Source organism: Dicentrarchus labrax, unplaced genomic scaffold (genome assembly GCF_905237075.1).
Source record: "Dicentrarchus labrax unplaced genomic scaffold, dlabrax2021, whole genome shotgun sequence".
Classification (NCBI taxonomy): domain Eukaryota; kingdom Metazoa; phylum Chordata; class Actinopteri; family Moronidae; genus Dicentrarchus; species Dicentrarchus labrax.
In genome coordinates this window covers 25,041,374-25,057,255 of record NW_026136702.1, presented here as the reverse complement: position 1 = coordinate 25,057,255, position 15,882 = coordinate 25,041,374, and the positions used below count along the sequence as shown (strand labels likewise).

The following is a 15,882-nucleotide window of genomic DNA, read 5'->3' as shown; positions in this document are numbered from 1 at the left end:
AGTAGATATATTGTTGCTTTTAGTACCTGGTTACATAAATATACAATAAATAAATAAGACACCACAGAGACCTCATGAGATGTTTGGCAGCTACTTCCTGCTTTCAATTTATCTTTTTAATGACATAATAATAAACAATAATAAAGAAGGCTGCATAGAACTCATAATATTGTGTATGAGTTATACGTTTGAGACAGACATCTTCAACTTCAAAATGGAGATAATAAAAGTTGCGTAAGAAACAAAATCCGAGCATTTAATAAAGTCAGTGAATGATATTAAAGTGTCTGTAATACATTTGTTAAAAATTCATTCTGTAAAACATTCTTCATTCAACTTTACAAAGTCTGGAAGTTTAAGTCTGGAAGTTCCCAATAGCAGTTGTAGTTCATTGGTCAATGAACAGACTGCAGACTGAAATCATAACTTAAGGTTCCCGCTGTGTGCCGTGCGTAAAACTGGAGACTGTGAACGCAACACTCAGTGCTGCTGCTGATGCTGCAGGTATTCACTGACTGAATGACTTAATACATTGTACATAATGACATTGTACATTAATGACCTTGTACATTGTTCAAACAGCTGGCATTGGCAGTGTTGGTAAGAAGCAGTCAATTGCGCATGCCTTTCTGTCTTTGTGAATATGGTCCTAAGTGTGCGTCTCAGCCAAAAAGCCTCCAGAATAACGCGCTCTGAGCAGATGGAAACACACATAAACATCATCAGTTGACGCTATGGAGAACTCACTTTGCAAGCAGGCCAATCAGTTAATTAATCAATGAATAAACAAGCTGCAAAATAACGTTTATGGTTATAGAGACGCATTCAGGTGCTGCAGAAGTTTCTGGCAATCTGTAGAGGCAATGGAAGATCATACACACCCCTAATCACACACAAGGCCGATAATCAATATCACCTATTTACTGTAAATCATTGCACGCGCGCTTTTGCACGTGTGCCAGTGTCATGGAGACAGAAAGGTGACACAGCAGGTTATATCAGAGCTGCAGGCCTTTGCAGTCCCTCATTTGGACCTGGTTGACCTGGTGCAGAAACTGGGAGCTGAACTCTCAGAGAACGGATGTGCTGGATAACGGTTTGTTGGAGAGCTGAACTAGAGGGAAAGTGAGAGAGAAACTTTATTGCTGCTGTGAATATGGCTTTTATAATACTGCCACCTGTGCACCATGGAGACCACGGAACCTTTAGGAGCCGTCAGTGGCACTGACAGCAGACCGGGACCAGGATCCACATTCATGACGTGTTTTTGATGTCACAGGGTCAGGTCTCCTCCCGGGTACACACACGCATCACACACACACACACACACACAACGCACACACATACACTCACGCTCACTCACTCTTTCTCACACACACACACACACACACACACACACACACACCCCTCTCTCTCTCTCTCTTTCTCTCACACACACACACACACACACACACACACACACTTTCTCTCTCTCTCTCTCACACACACACACACACACACACTCACTCTCTCTCTCTTTCACACACACACACACACACACACACACACACTCACTCATCTCTCTCTCTCTCTCTCTCTCTCTCTCTCACACTCTCACACACACACACACACACACACACACACACACACACACACACACACACACACACACACACACTCACTCTCTCTCTCTTTCACACACACACACACACACACACACACCACACACACACACACACTCACTCACAATCTCTCTCTCTCTCTCTCTCTCTCTCTCTCTCTCTCTCTCACACACACACACACACACACACACACACAGCCCTCCCCAACACACACGCAGCAGTCCACTGAACACACTGAAGCATCCTCAGCACCAGACTCTGCACTGGATATTGAATTCAATCACATAAAAGACAAAGACATCGGTCATCACACAGTACAATACACACATTAACATAAAACAGGAAGCAGTGATTTTTGTGGTCAAGTGGAGAGTTGACTTTAATTCAATGAATAAAATGAAACCAATATACTGTCTCAGATACTATACAGAGACTGAGTGAAGTGACCTCTGAGTCGTAGAGAGATTCACTGAAATTCAATAGATATAAGAGAGGGTCAGCAGCAAGGTGTATAACAGTTAACTCAAACTAAATGTGAAACTAAAACTGGGTGTGACTTTAATTAACTGAAAGGAAAATAAACACAAAAACGTACAAAAATGATATTGTGTACTTGAACTAAAATGAAATTAAAATATACCGGAAATGTCTTTAGTTTGAGTCTTTGTCAATATTGTCAACACAACAAGCATTAGGAGGTATTGGTGTATGTGTTAATGGAGACTGGGACGTCTCACTGCAGGACAAAAAGGGTTGCTTCTCTTTTCTAATAGCGATTGAGAGCTTGCCACAAACACTAATAACTCAACTAAAACTAGTCTTATTGACAGGATTTGAGCAATATTATTTAATTATGACTACATAGCAATCTTTTGTAATTTATCAACTCTTTTTATTGAACATTTCTTATATTAATACTAACAGCCACCCTCCGTACCAGCTGGTGGCGCTAACTCAACTTCCTGCTGTTTGCCTTCCAGAAGACTGCTACGTCATCAAAGGGCGCCTGGAGTCTTTGGCTCAGACACACTCACGAGACTCTTGCGCACATTCAATAGTGAAATAAAGTTCATAACGTCACTATTTAACGGCAGTATAACGTGACATATAGCGGCAGGTGTGTTTAAGAGCGGCTTCAAGTCAGTTAGCGCCAAAAGCTCAGGGCTCGAGACCTCACTGTGTCTGCTGAGAGCTACGTCATCCCGGTCTCCGGTAACCGGCACTGACCCTGACCCTTAAGGAACAGTAGTAGCCGCTGTGCTCGCTTCTTAGTCCTCGTCCAGATGTGTCAGGTGGACGAAGACTACCGCGAGGAGCTGGAGAGCGCGCACGTGCCCAGGTAAGACATCACGGGGGGGAGGGGACAGGGGTGGGGGGGACAGGGTTGTGGGGGGGGGGACAAGGGGACAGGGGGAGGGGGGGGGGCAAGGGGGAGGGGACAGGGTTGTGAGGAGGGGACAGGGGTGGAGGGGACAGGGGTGGGGGGGGAAGGGGACAAAGGGTTGTGAGGGGACGACATTATTTGTGAGACTTTGTAGGGTCTCTAAAATATTGTGTATTCTCCTCTTATGTTCATCATGGATCAGATCAAACGCAATTTTAAAATCTCTTTAATCACAGCCACATTTTTTGGCTAAAATTAAGTTTTGTTAAAAATTTTTTTAAAAAAAAATACCCCCCCCATTTTTTTTTCAAAATATTTATAAACACAAAGGCCTGGGTTTTTAAGATGTCCTTCCTTTGTCCCTCCGTTTATTAGTGTCTCCAAGAAATGTGTCAAATGCAAAGAGGCAACTGCAGCTGTGGTCATCAGGGTGGGAGATACATACTGCAGGTAAGACACAGGGCTGTGTGTTGGAGATACGATATGGATCACGATGCAGGGGTTGCAATTCAATAATCTGTAAGCAAGATGATGGATTATGTTTTTTTTAATCAAATTTCAGAAACAGTGTAAAAGTATAAAGACCGCAATACTAATGGCATAAAATCTGTACTTTTACTTTATGCAACCAACAGTGAGATATTTTCTGACATGTAACACTCAGCACTGTCTATCTGCTGTATATTGATTGATTTTATTTTAGTGTCCTGCACCATTCTACGGTGCAGAGTCCATATGAGCTTACAAGACACTAAAGCAACATGATGGATACATGACAAATACTGTTCCAGAAAGAAAACAATTCACATGATTCATGACCCAAATGTCTGCCTCACGAAGTCCATTAATTCCCGATTATGGACACTTATACAACAGTCACTTGCCAAAGAAAAAAAGATTATTATTATTTTGCTTTTTGATACGTTTTTCAATCAAAATTTCAAAGAATAAAAAAATCTGATTAAAAAACGTTTTTTACAAGCCAGTTTTGGAGGCTGTGAAGTAACCAAGGACAAGAAGTCCATAGCCCTGAACATCAAGCTCTATGACCGTAGATAGTTTTTGTGATTGTAGCAAATTGAAGCAATGCAGTCTCACTAAAGCTTCATTTTCAGTAATTGTGGGAAGAATTCACAAAGAAAATAACAACAAATAAAAAGAAGGGCTGAAATCTGCTTGTACAAATAAATTCTGCATATAAAGGACAGTTGATCACTGTTTCTGTATACTCGCCAAAATAAAAATAATATCTCCCATCATAAATAATGTGCTCAAATAAGAATATTTCTACGGTCTTGAGGGCAGTTTTTATGATTTAAACAGGTCAAACAAGGGTTTACAAGAATAATCTTCCTATGCTCCTTACATGTTTTTCCATCTGTGAAAAAAGTTTGGCCACAAGAAGCTTAAGTGTACCACACCCCATCTTCTAAAGAGGAGTAAAAGCATTCATATTTACTTCCAGGTAAGTTTTAATTTCTCCATGCGCTCTAAACACAAAGTACATTGTATGCTAGAAAGTTATGTAACATTACTCATGTCTTTATTTTAATCGACGCTAAGAGAAATTTAAACTCTCCTGGAAGAAAGCGTCAATGCTTTTAATCCCATTTAGGACATGGGGTGCACGTCGGCCTCTTGTGGCCCAAATGAGTTTTACAACAACAAACACACAAAAAGAGAGAAACATGAGAGAAAACAATTTAGATCAGGCTTAAAATCACCAGAATGCCATATATTCCAAATGTTGCACACTAAAATAATCTTGTTTTGTCAAACACATGTAGTACTGTCATTTTGTATTAAATCCTGCTTGAAGTGCACACACACCTGTAGATTCTCCAATAAAAGTTGAGCAAAAACAGGTAGTCTCTTTATGACTCTAAATGTAACAGGTGAAGCATGTGTTACAGTCATTCCAGATAATGCAGATAATATTACTAGTGTGATCACAGCAATTTGTGATGCATGTGGTCCCTCTGAGTCCGCAGGTTTTAGCTTTAATAAATGGTTAACTGACCAATTTAGTCCTTGGGGCACTATGATCATTCATGTATTTATCCCTGTGATTATTGTTCTTCTTAGATCTTTTTGTTTCCTTTTTGTAACAAAATTGTAATTAATGACTCACTGATCATTTTAATTAAGATGTTTCCAAGTGGGGTATTGTTTTTATTTTGACACGTGTCAAAAGGGGGGATTTGGGAGATAAATGTTTTAGGTGGGGTGGTAAATGTATTTAGTTTGTTTAGGGGTTTAGTGATTTTATGGTAGGAGGATGTCTGGTAAGAATCTGGTCTCAGTCACAGGGTCAGCTCAAAGGACCATTTGTGATGAAGACCTAAAACCTTCACATGCGATTTACAGCAGTATGTAAATAGGATACCAGATGTGTTTTTATTTGGATGTACTGTGATGTACTGAAAGGTATATAAGGGAGAGCATTCTGGAAGTCGTGAGAGAACATTCATGCTAATTTCTATGACACCGGTATTTTAAATTGTTCTCTCAAATAATAGCTGTAATACACTAAGGGGAGATACCTACCTGTACTATAATGGCTCACATAAATTCTGCGTAATGTTAATTGATTGATTGATTTTGTCCTGAACCCTTGTACATGGGAAGTGGAAAGGAAAATGAAATTCATCCTCATCCGCTCTTCAGGAATACCTTTATATCTGCCTACCTCAATTGCCAGTGGTCAGGTACAAGTTCTTAAGTATTACTGTCCTCATTCACTAGTTATCGGCAATGAGCTACTGCTAATTAAAGCTGCAGTACAAATAACTTTTTGTTACATTAGCTGAAACTTTCACTATATCCTGACAGTAGAACATGAGACAGATAATGTGTGAAACAATCAGGTTCCTCTGGCTCCTCCTAGTGCTCCTAATGACATTTGCAAGAATCCACTGCGGCTGAACGAAAACAACCAATCAGAGCTGAGGAAAGATAGAAAGATGCTTGAGGTTGAAGGCTTGAAGATAGTTGATTGAGTCTCATTCCTAACATCAGTATTCAACGATGAGATTCAACAGTCGGCTATCTTTCTTGGCTCTGATTGGTTATTTTCGATTAGGTACAATATATTCTTACAAATCCCATTAGGAGCACTAGGAGGAGCCAGAGGAACCTGATTGTTTCACACATTATCTGTCTCATGTTCTACTGTCAGGATATAGTGAAAGTTTCACATTAAAAGCCTATTGGTAAAGAGAGGAAATATGCCCATTGAGCAGCTGGAAGGGTTTCAGTACATCTGTGCAGGATGTGTGACAGTAGCTTTAAAGTGACTGGAAATAAGCTGTAAGAGAAAGAAAACTCAACTGCAGAGTATGACAACAGCAAATTAAAACAGGAGCAGGTCATAATAAAATTATATTATTATAATATATACACAAAACAACTCGTCTCATTAAATTAACAACAAGTACAAACGGAAGAAAAACAATGGTCATCGGTTTCAGCAGACATTAAGCTACATTTATTTCTAAAAGGAAATTATAAATCAATCCCACTTTCTTAAAAAATAAAATTAAAGAATAGCAAACCTGATTTTTCTTCATTAATACAAATAAATAATTATTAATAACCATGAATCATTGTCTGAATGGAAATCTATCCTGCGATTCTACACCTGGGTAAATAGGGTATATATAGTAATGGCAGTGTGTGGGACCATCATGTTGAACTCAAAGGTCTTGTTAGAATGTAAGATGAGTTTCTCAGCTGTGTTGTGAGAGCTGGAGATGTAGCTAGAAGAGAATATGTTACATGGTTTCAGAAGACCAACACTGTGTGTGTGTGTGTGTGTGTGTGTGTGTGTGTGTGTGTGTGTGTGTGTGTGTGTGTGTGTGTGTGTGTGTGTGTGTGTGTGTGTGTGTGTTAGGGGCTGTTTCAAGGAGTACTTCATTCATAAGTTCAGAGCCATGCTGGGTAAAAACAGGATCATTTTCCCTGGAGAGAAGGTAAGCTGTGTTATTTGTACAAATACTTAATTCTCTAAATAACAACAGTTCTCTCCTGACACTGCATTACAACTTTACATCACTTTACAGCTATTTATTTTCTGAATGTGTTATACAAACAGAATAATCTGCATGAAGTAAAAAGATGTGATGCTTATCGGTGTATTATCTGCTTGTAGGTGCTGCTGGCGGTATCTGGAGGTCCTTCTTCCTGCTCAATGCTCAGTCAAGTCCAAGAGGTTTACCCGTTTGTTTGATGTAGTCGCAATAACAGCTTCTTTTAACAGAGTGCATAGTAATTGTAGTAATTGTTGGCTCTGGTGCTGCGTACTTTTACTGCACATGCTTCCTGTTGAAGATCATGTCCATGCCAATACTGACTGAGAGCCAGAGGTATGGACTCAAGTCGTGATTTGATTTAAACTTGACTAAGCAAAATCAAAAAAGACTTGCAACTCAAGCCTAAAGATTAAAATGTATGTTATATAAAAAGTGTGCCACATATCAGTTTATTCCCCTTCATTGCAGGAATCACGTTAACTCTATTCATTCGACATTTAATTCCCCAGATCCATTTCGTTTGAGCCGAGCATCCCTTTCCTGTTAACATAACAGTGCTGAGCTCAATCACATCTAACACTTTTGGACAAACTGGACCGCATCACCCAACATCAGTGTTGGACCTCACTTTCATATTTTGGGTTGTAAGGAACTTTTCAGCCTCTAGGCTCCACTACGCAGAGATTAAATCAGTTTTAAACAAAGGCTGGGTAGATTCTTGAATATTAAGATTTGATCTTTAGACATGAGAAATAAGTTTAAAGGAGCAGTGTGTAGGATTTATTAGAACCAGCAGTTAAGTTTCAGACTGCAGCTGACTGAACACTGCTTGCGTCTTTATTTGACAGCCTGGGATTGAGAACGGGCTGTAAAATGTGTAAGAGAAACTACAGAGGCTGCAAAACTAGATTTCTGATCTATCAAGATGCTGTATAAACCTGTAGATACAGTATAACTGTTTCCTTATTTTTGTTTTAATATTAATAAGTGGAAACACTTTCTTCCTCTCAGGGTTTAAGTCAGAACGCTCACAAGAAGTTGAGATTCTTACCTGGCATTGTCTACATTGATGGTAAATGAGCGTAATCATTTTCATGTATGTCTGGAGGAATTCCTAAACTTGTGAAATGAGGCCAACACATCTGACACAGATTTTTTTGTGTGTGTGTTCCCAGAGGGTAGCGCTGTAGGTCAGTCTGTGGAGGAGAGACGGAAGACGGCAGATGAGCTGCAGGCTGTGTTCAAAGCAACTGGTTTCCCCTTCCACATCGTGCCTCTGGAACAGGTCAGTGTGAACGCAGGAGGGACCACTTCACTGGAAATCTGTCGAAAGCCCCTTTCAATGCAACTTCTTACCTAAATTTGATAACCGTTTTACATGGCAGTCTCATGTCTGAATAAGAGTCATACTGGCAGATCAAATTTGACACTGAATGTGTCCCCAACCTCCTCTCAGGTTCTGGACCTTCCCAGTTCAGTTGTGGTGATGGCCCCATCGCCTGCAGAGCGGCCGGCCAGTGCCTACAAAGCCGCTGTGGACCATTTCATCCAGAGGGACAGCAGCAACTGTTTGACACAGAGGGAAGTGGAGGAAACATCACTTCTTGACGTCCAGGAGTCCCACACACAGTCACTGCAGCAGCTGATCGGCTCTGCTAAGACACTGACGGCCAGAGAGGACCTGCTAAACACACTAAGGTCAGTCTTATTGACATCTGTCTTAATGGTGCTTATTTGTTATCTGGGATAATCCACCACTCTCTGTGTTTTTCCCATGGAAATATGATTAGCTCCTTCCTGAAATGGAACCACAGGGTCAATGCCAAGTGGAAAGGGGTGCAGCAAAGAAACGTAGAATAAATTTGGCATTGTCCTCACCAAGGAAGATTATGATGTTGATTAAAACACAAAATCAAGTACAGTCTGTATTTTTATCAGCTCACTCTCAAACCATTTTGGGCTTTCAAAGAATCTGGTCAGGAAAATGTGAAGTTATGAGCCAGATTAAATCGGTTTTAAGTTTGATTTTTAGAGTGCAGCACCATTCTTATGAATTTTGGCAATGCTCATATGTTGTGTTACTAGATGTAATCAGATTACATTACCCTTTGTGAGTAATCCAACAATCAGATACTGACTGTGTAAATTTGTGTGTTTTCCAAGTTGTCAGCATCACCCTAAAATACAAGAGTAACCACCAAAGCTAATATAAATAAATCCTGTTTTTGTGTTCTGTTTTTATTTTAATATGTTGCCCGCTCATTTATTAAACCTGTTTACATTGAGGCTGTAACAGGCTATGTTAATATTGAGCTTGTTTTTGAAGCTGCTGTGCTTATTTGTGGAGAGTTGCCACTGATCCTGACCCAACTGTGTTCCCCTCAAAGACAGCATCTGCTGGTGCACACAGCTCGTTCTGAAGGCTACAGTAAAGTGATGCTGGGGGACAACTGCACCAGACTGGCTGTCAAACTGCTCAGCAGTATATCTCTGGGCAGAGGAGCACAGCTGGCTCAGGACACGGTGCGTATGTGTGGGTATGTGTATAGATAATATACACTGAGAGCAGCACTGCATTTACTCTAACACCTACAAATCCACAGATTCTACAGTTGTAAACTCAAAGTGCGTACAGCAGCAGCAGAGTAGCAGGAGTCTGATTTCACATGACAATGATGATTATCAACATGAAGCCAAAACATTTCAATCGCCCCCTGGTGGCTGACTGCAGTATAGGTCATAAAGCCTGCTGCCTACATGTTAGCAGATGGGCCAAACTTAAAAAAGTGTTTCTCCTCCTCGCTCTCCTCTCCCCTGCCTTTACATGCTGCAGTCACTCTTAGCTTAAACTACTTTGAGTTTTGCTAGCTACAAGCACACAAGCCTTTTTAGCAGATCATGTTCATATTTTATTTGTGTGTGTGTTTTAACAGGGTTTCTCAGACTCCAGATATGGTGACATAATATTGGTGAGACCAATGAGGGACTACTCGGCTAAAGAAATAGCCTACTACAACCACATGTTCAATGTGCCCTCTGTTTTCATCCCAAGCCTGGAAACTAAGGTGAGATCAAGCAGCAGCAGTAGATCTAACAGTAACATCAGGCCTGTAAACTGAAACATGTACATCCTCAGACTGTTGACTGTGTGTCTGTGTGTCTGTCCCATAGACAACAGACAAAGCCAGTATCCAGCGTCTGACTGAGAGCTTTGTCACTAAACTGCAAGCGGACTTCCCCTCTACTGTTAGCACCATCTACAGGTCAGTAGGGAATTACAAACCTGTAGATAAGCATTTATTCTGTAGAAAGTACTCAGTGTGACGGGTTTGACAATCGATGGTGGACATCTTTGAGTAGAGTATATGTACTACAGTGGGTCAGTCCACAATATGCTCATTTAAAAGCTGCCCTGTGTGTTCTGTAGGACCAGTGAGAAGCTGCAGACAGCATGTAAGAGCTCTTCAACAGCTGGCCACTGTGGCAGATGTCTGCTCTGCATGTGTACCCTGGATACTGCTGCAGGTGAGTGCTGTATAGGGCGGCTACAACAAGTTCAAACAACTTTTGATTAGTCTTAGAAATAGTTTTTTCTCAGGTTGCATGATAGGGCAAACACATCATATTGTAATTATTTTGACAGATATTGCTTCACAATTAATTAAATTTTAACAAAAAAAATAAAATTACAAAAGTCATGATGATGTGACATTTGGGGTCTACACTAAACTTCTTAAAACTGGAGAATAGGATTATTGACCAGGGCACTTCTGCAGCACTACAGTACTTCATTATAATACTGTTTATCACAAAATGCACATGGTCATATTGCAGTATCGATAATATTTCAATGAATTGTGCAGCCCTAGTTTTCCAGTGTTCACAGCTCTCAGATCTTCGTAATACTAGTCCCAATGTGAATGCTTAGGACAGAGAAACACATCAGATCTCTTCACCTTCAAACAATGCACAGTCTTCATTGAAACTGTACATAACAAGCTCAAGTGTAACAATGACAAAAAACTAACTCTGCCCCGTGCGTGCGTGTGTGCGTGCGTGTGTGCGTGTTATTATTGTAATTATAATATTAATTCAAATTTAAAATGAACAATTAAAATCAGTCAAATCTCTGTGAAGTGGGTAGTGGACGCCGTGTGCAGTGAAGACCTCTGGGTTGGCTGGAACAGATGCCTTACTTCCTTCTCTCTTGCGGTCTGTCTTTTCTTATCCAGAGGATGCTTCAGCCTTCAAGGCCACACTGATCTCAGAGCAGCTCTCCCAGACTAAATCTCCACAAGCTACCAGTACTGAGATCCTGAGACAAAACCCAGGTACAATGAACATATTTCACCTCTGTTCATGCCCTCTGCTGTGTCTCTGTGGTAACCAGTAGCTGTGATGAGTTTGTTCATTAAGTCAGGAATAGAGTTCAGAAATGAGAGCAAATGTAATCACCAGATTAGCTTTTACTGAGACTTGGCTTGTCATGAAATGTAAGTTGAATTTGATATTTTGTAGTGGCAGAACCATTCTCCAGCTGAGGTCACATGATGTGCCTCAGCATTCTCTGTGTGTTCAGGCCTCTGGAATCCTGCAGAGGGGACATACAATGTACACCAGACAGTAGTCCGCAACTGAGCTTCTGCCCTCAGTTCTGAGGCATTAACACAAGCTGTTCCCTGTTACCATTAAAGCTCCAGTGGAGCCAGAACCAACTGCTGGACAGTGCTGTTCCTCTGGAGGAGGAGAGGATTGTGGGAGAGCAGCAAGTGGTGGAGGCTGCTGTTCTTCTGCCAAGTAAGTCTTTAGTCATTTATTTCTCTTGATTTGGGTGATCAGTGACCCTTTGCACAGTGACGTCAACAAGCAGATTGTGCACACATCTTTTCAACGTGTCAAATAATGGCCATCGTTCTGTCTCTCTTCATACAATTTCCCTGCAGTACAGGACTCCCCTCTCCACGTTGTATAAGATCTTATTAGAACCACTGGTACTTGCCATCTTATATATCAGTTATTTGGTGGTCTGGACCTCTGGCCCCTCTTCACTCTCTCCATGGATGGGCTGATATACTGATTTAGATGATTCGGATAGAGGTTTAACAGCCTACAGCTACAGTATACTAGCTGCTCTGTGAGGCTGTTCATGCTCGTATCAGTAGGCCTGTCACAATAACTACTTCTGTTAGATGATATATTGTCCCAGAAATAATTGCGCTAAATATTATTAGCATGTTATGCCACTGATATAATAAGCACATTAATGCAAGTACACCCTTTCCAAAAGAGATGAACTTTTAATCTTAATATTATTATAACATTATAATGGTAGGGGACCCCCTGCTGTTTATTCTGGACCTATGTTGGGTAAAATGTTGGTGAGCTTTCTGTGTTGTTGCTATATTACAGGGTACCAGAGACAACCCATCTAAAGAGCCTGCTGTGTTACAGCTGTCAGCTGACCATCAAAGACATGGTGAGTGAAAACCCCAGTGAGCAGGAACCATCTCCAAATACAGCCTAAACTTTGTGTCTGTTTAATTTTAATCCAAAATCAAAAAAAATGGTGACCTTAAAATTGAGTTTTTGTAAAAACAAAGGAAATATAAATGTCCCGTGTTTTTCAAAGTAATAAAATAAGAACATGTAGGTGTTTCTCTGCTGCTGTTTTACTCCCTTTTGTTGTAGTCTTCAGTGGAACGGCTCCCGCTGTACATCCTGTCCGAGGCTCAGAGGAGGCAGAGAAGGTGAGGAGAATATCTGGTTCATTTACAGCAACATTTGAAATAACGCTCTGTTGAGGTGTTTTTGGCCAAAAAAGAGTTAATGCTCTTAATGGGAGACAGAAACCAATAAGTTCTGACTGATGAGCTGTTTGGCTCCAACAGTCTTCTCATTGCTCCCATGACTCTATAATATGTACATGATCCCTGGACACAGATCTGATGGAACCTTCCTCACATTAATACATGAAACAAACACAAATGTCATATTTCCTGTTTCCACATAGTTTTTCATTGTTTGAGCTTCCACTGGCGCTCTTTTATTTTATTTTTTTAATGTATAATGTTAAAGTTAGTTAGAAAATTGGAAAAAGGGTGTCGTCCAGGAACCAGTATCAAAAAATTTTCAATGATGCCCAGCCCTAGGCACAGTTGAAACCAGAAGTTTACATACGCTGTATAAAAAGACACATAATCTCTTTTTTCTCACTGTGTGACATTAAATCAGATTAAACTTTTCCTGTTTTAGGTCAATTAGGTTTACCAAAATTATTTCTATTTGCTAAATGCCAGAATAATGAGAGAAAGAATTTTTTAGACAGTGTTTTAATTACTTTCTTGAAAGTCAGAAGTTTACATACATTTCATTAGTATTTGGTACCATTGCCTTTAAACTGTATGACTTGGGTCAAACGTTTTGGATATCCTTCCACAAGCTTCTCACAATAGTTGGCAGGAATTTTGGCCCATTCCTCCAGACAGAACTGGTGTAACTGAGCCAAGTTTGTAGGACGCCTTGCTCGCACATGCCTTTTCAGCTCTGCCCATAAATGTTCAATAGGACTGAGATCAGGGCTTTGTGATGGCCACTCCAAAACATTGACTTTGTTGTCCTTAAGCCACTTTGTAACCAGTTTGGCAGTATGCTTCGGGTCATTGTCCATTTGGAAGACCCATTTGCGCCCAAGCTTTAACTTCCTGGCTGATGTCTTGAGATGTTGCTTCAGTGTTTCCACATAATGTTCTTTCCTCATGATGCCATCTATTTTGTGAAGTGCACCAGTCTCTCCTGCAGCAAAACAACCCCACAACATGATGCTGCCACCCCCGTATTTCACAGTTGGGATGGTGTTCTCAGGCTTGCAAGCTTCCCCCTTTTTCCTCCAAACGTAACGATGGTCATTATGGCCAAACAGTTCGATTTTAGTTTTGTTTTAAGGTCTTTGTCCCTGTGTGCATTTGCAAACTGTAATCTGGCTTATTTATGTTTCTTTTGGAGTAATGGCTTCTTCCTGGCAGAGTGGCCTTTCAGCCCATGTCGGTACAGTACTCGTTTCACTGTGGATAATGACACACTCTTACCAGCTTCAGCCAGCATCTTCACAAGGTCTTTTGCTTTTGTTCTTGGGTTGATATGCACATTTCGGACCAAAGCACGTTCAACTCTGGGACACAGAACCCATCTCCTTCCTGAGCGGTATGATGGCTGGACATTCCCATGGTGTTTATACTAGCGTATAATTGTTTGAACAGATGAACGTGGCACCTTCAGTCATCTGGAAATGGCACCCAAGGATGAACCAGACTTGTGCAAGTCCACAATTCTCTTCCTGATATCTTGGCTGATTTCTTTTGACTTTCCCATGATGTAACACAAAGAAGCAGTCTGTTTCAGGTGTGCCTTAAAATACATCCACAGGGGTGTCTCTAATAAACTCAAATGTTGAGAAGCTTCCAAAGACATGACATCATCATCTGGGCTTTCCCAAATTGTTTAAAGGCATAGTAATCTTAGTGTATGTAAACTTCTGACTTTGAAGAAAGTAATTTAAAAAATCCTTCTCTCATTACTCTGGCATTTAGCAAATAGAAATAATTTTGGTAAACCTAACGGACCTAAAACAGGAAAAATGATTGTCTGATTTCATGTCAGACAGTGAGAAAAAAAAGTATATGTGTCTTTTTATACAGTGTATGTAAACTTCTGGTTTCAACTGTATATACACAATATGTAAATGTTGAGCAGTCCTATTTTTACCTGAGGTGTGTTGTGTTGTGTAGGTCTCAGATGAGAGAGGAGATCAGCGAGTTCCTGCTGGATGGCGGTGATGAAGGTGTCTAGAGAAAGGAGGCTGAAGCGGCTCCAACAGTCCACTCTGAAAAAAATACACCACAAGGACTTTTAAATGTAAATGCTTAATAAATGTATTAAGGGAAGTTTTACCAAACCAGCCTTACATTATCTATATGCCGTTACCCTGTGCAGGGTCATAGGGGCTGGTGCTGGAGTGGGAGGGGGGATACAACATTGACGAATTATCAACACTTCACGGGGCTAGGCGGGTGTGCTAAAACAATGCAGGAGGCTGCATTACACCTTTGAAACATGAAACATATCTAGGAAGTCCAGTTCTGTCGGACCCACCTCCTGCAAACAGAACAGATTAAAGTATTTTATTTTTATATGTAAAGTTCTCCTCATCCATTCATTATCTGTCATTAAAGCTGGTAAACAGTGACATTTAACATCCCTGCCCATGCTGGCATTTCCAGATAAACAGAACTAGTGAAGCAGATCACAGATCAGTTTGACTTGACGAAATTTGTATTTGTTATTACTATTATAATAAACTTTATTTAAATACACGGTGTGTATGCACAAAACCCATGTGTACGTCTTTACCCACACAAACTGGTATTCAGAAAAGAATATTGTGTGGGGAGAATGTGTGCACCTCCTGCATACTGCAGGTGAAATGATGAGGTGGACATGTGGGGATGCATGATAATCATTGGGACAGCTAAATGATCATATAATGGGGAAATTTACATTATTATGAATTATCAGGATAATCAAATTACAGAAAAAAGGAGTCACAGGCCAGGAAAGGTTAACATTCAGCTGTGTACAGTTAATGTCTGTGGCAGGTTCCAAACTGGAGGAGGCGCTCCAACAATGTGTGGCCTCATATTCAGCTGTCGTAGCTATCTGATGGTTTCTGGGGCTGGTTGCATAAAGACATCTTCAGATAAAACTAGTTTGAACTTGCTACCCTAATGTAAGCTAAAACACTCCAATAAAGACTGAGTTACGCTGCATACAAGTAGAGGACAATGTGGCTCAATGTTTACCACCCGGGGGG

At 40.6% G+C, this 15,882-nt stretch overlaps 1 protein-coding gene across 1 annotated transcript; it reads left to right on the top strand.

The window, feature by feature from the left end:
* Positions 1-2,597: 2,597 nt before the first annotated feature.
* Positions 2,598-15,403, top strand: ctu2 (cytosolic thiouridylase subunit 2 homolog (S. pombe)). The gene is made up of 16 exons (XM_051423932.1): positions 2,598-2,940; positions 3,361-3,435; positions 6,878-6,956; positions 7,136-7,195; positions 8,028-8,088; positions 8,192-8,301; positions 8,473-8,714; positions 9,404-9,539; positions 9,950-10,081; positions 10,188-10,279; positions 10,444-10,541; positions 11,249-11,347; positions 11,711-11,813; positions 12,426-12,492; positions 12,705-12,763; positions 14,801-15,403. The coding sequence occupies exons 1-16, from the start codon at positions 2,885-2,887 to the stop codon at positions 14,859-14,861; spliced, it is 1,530 nt and encodes a 509-aa protein (XP_051279892.1). The 5' UTR covers positions 2,598-2,884; the 3' UTR covers positions 14,862-15,403.
* The last annotated feature ends 479 nt before the right edge of the window (positions 15,404-15,882 follow it).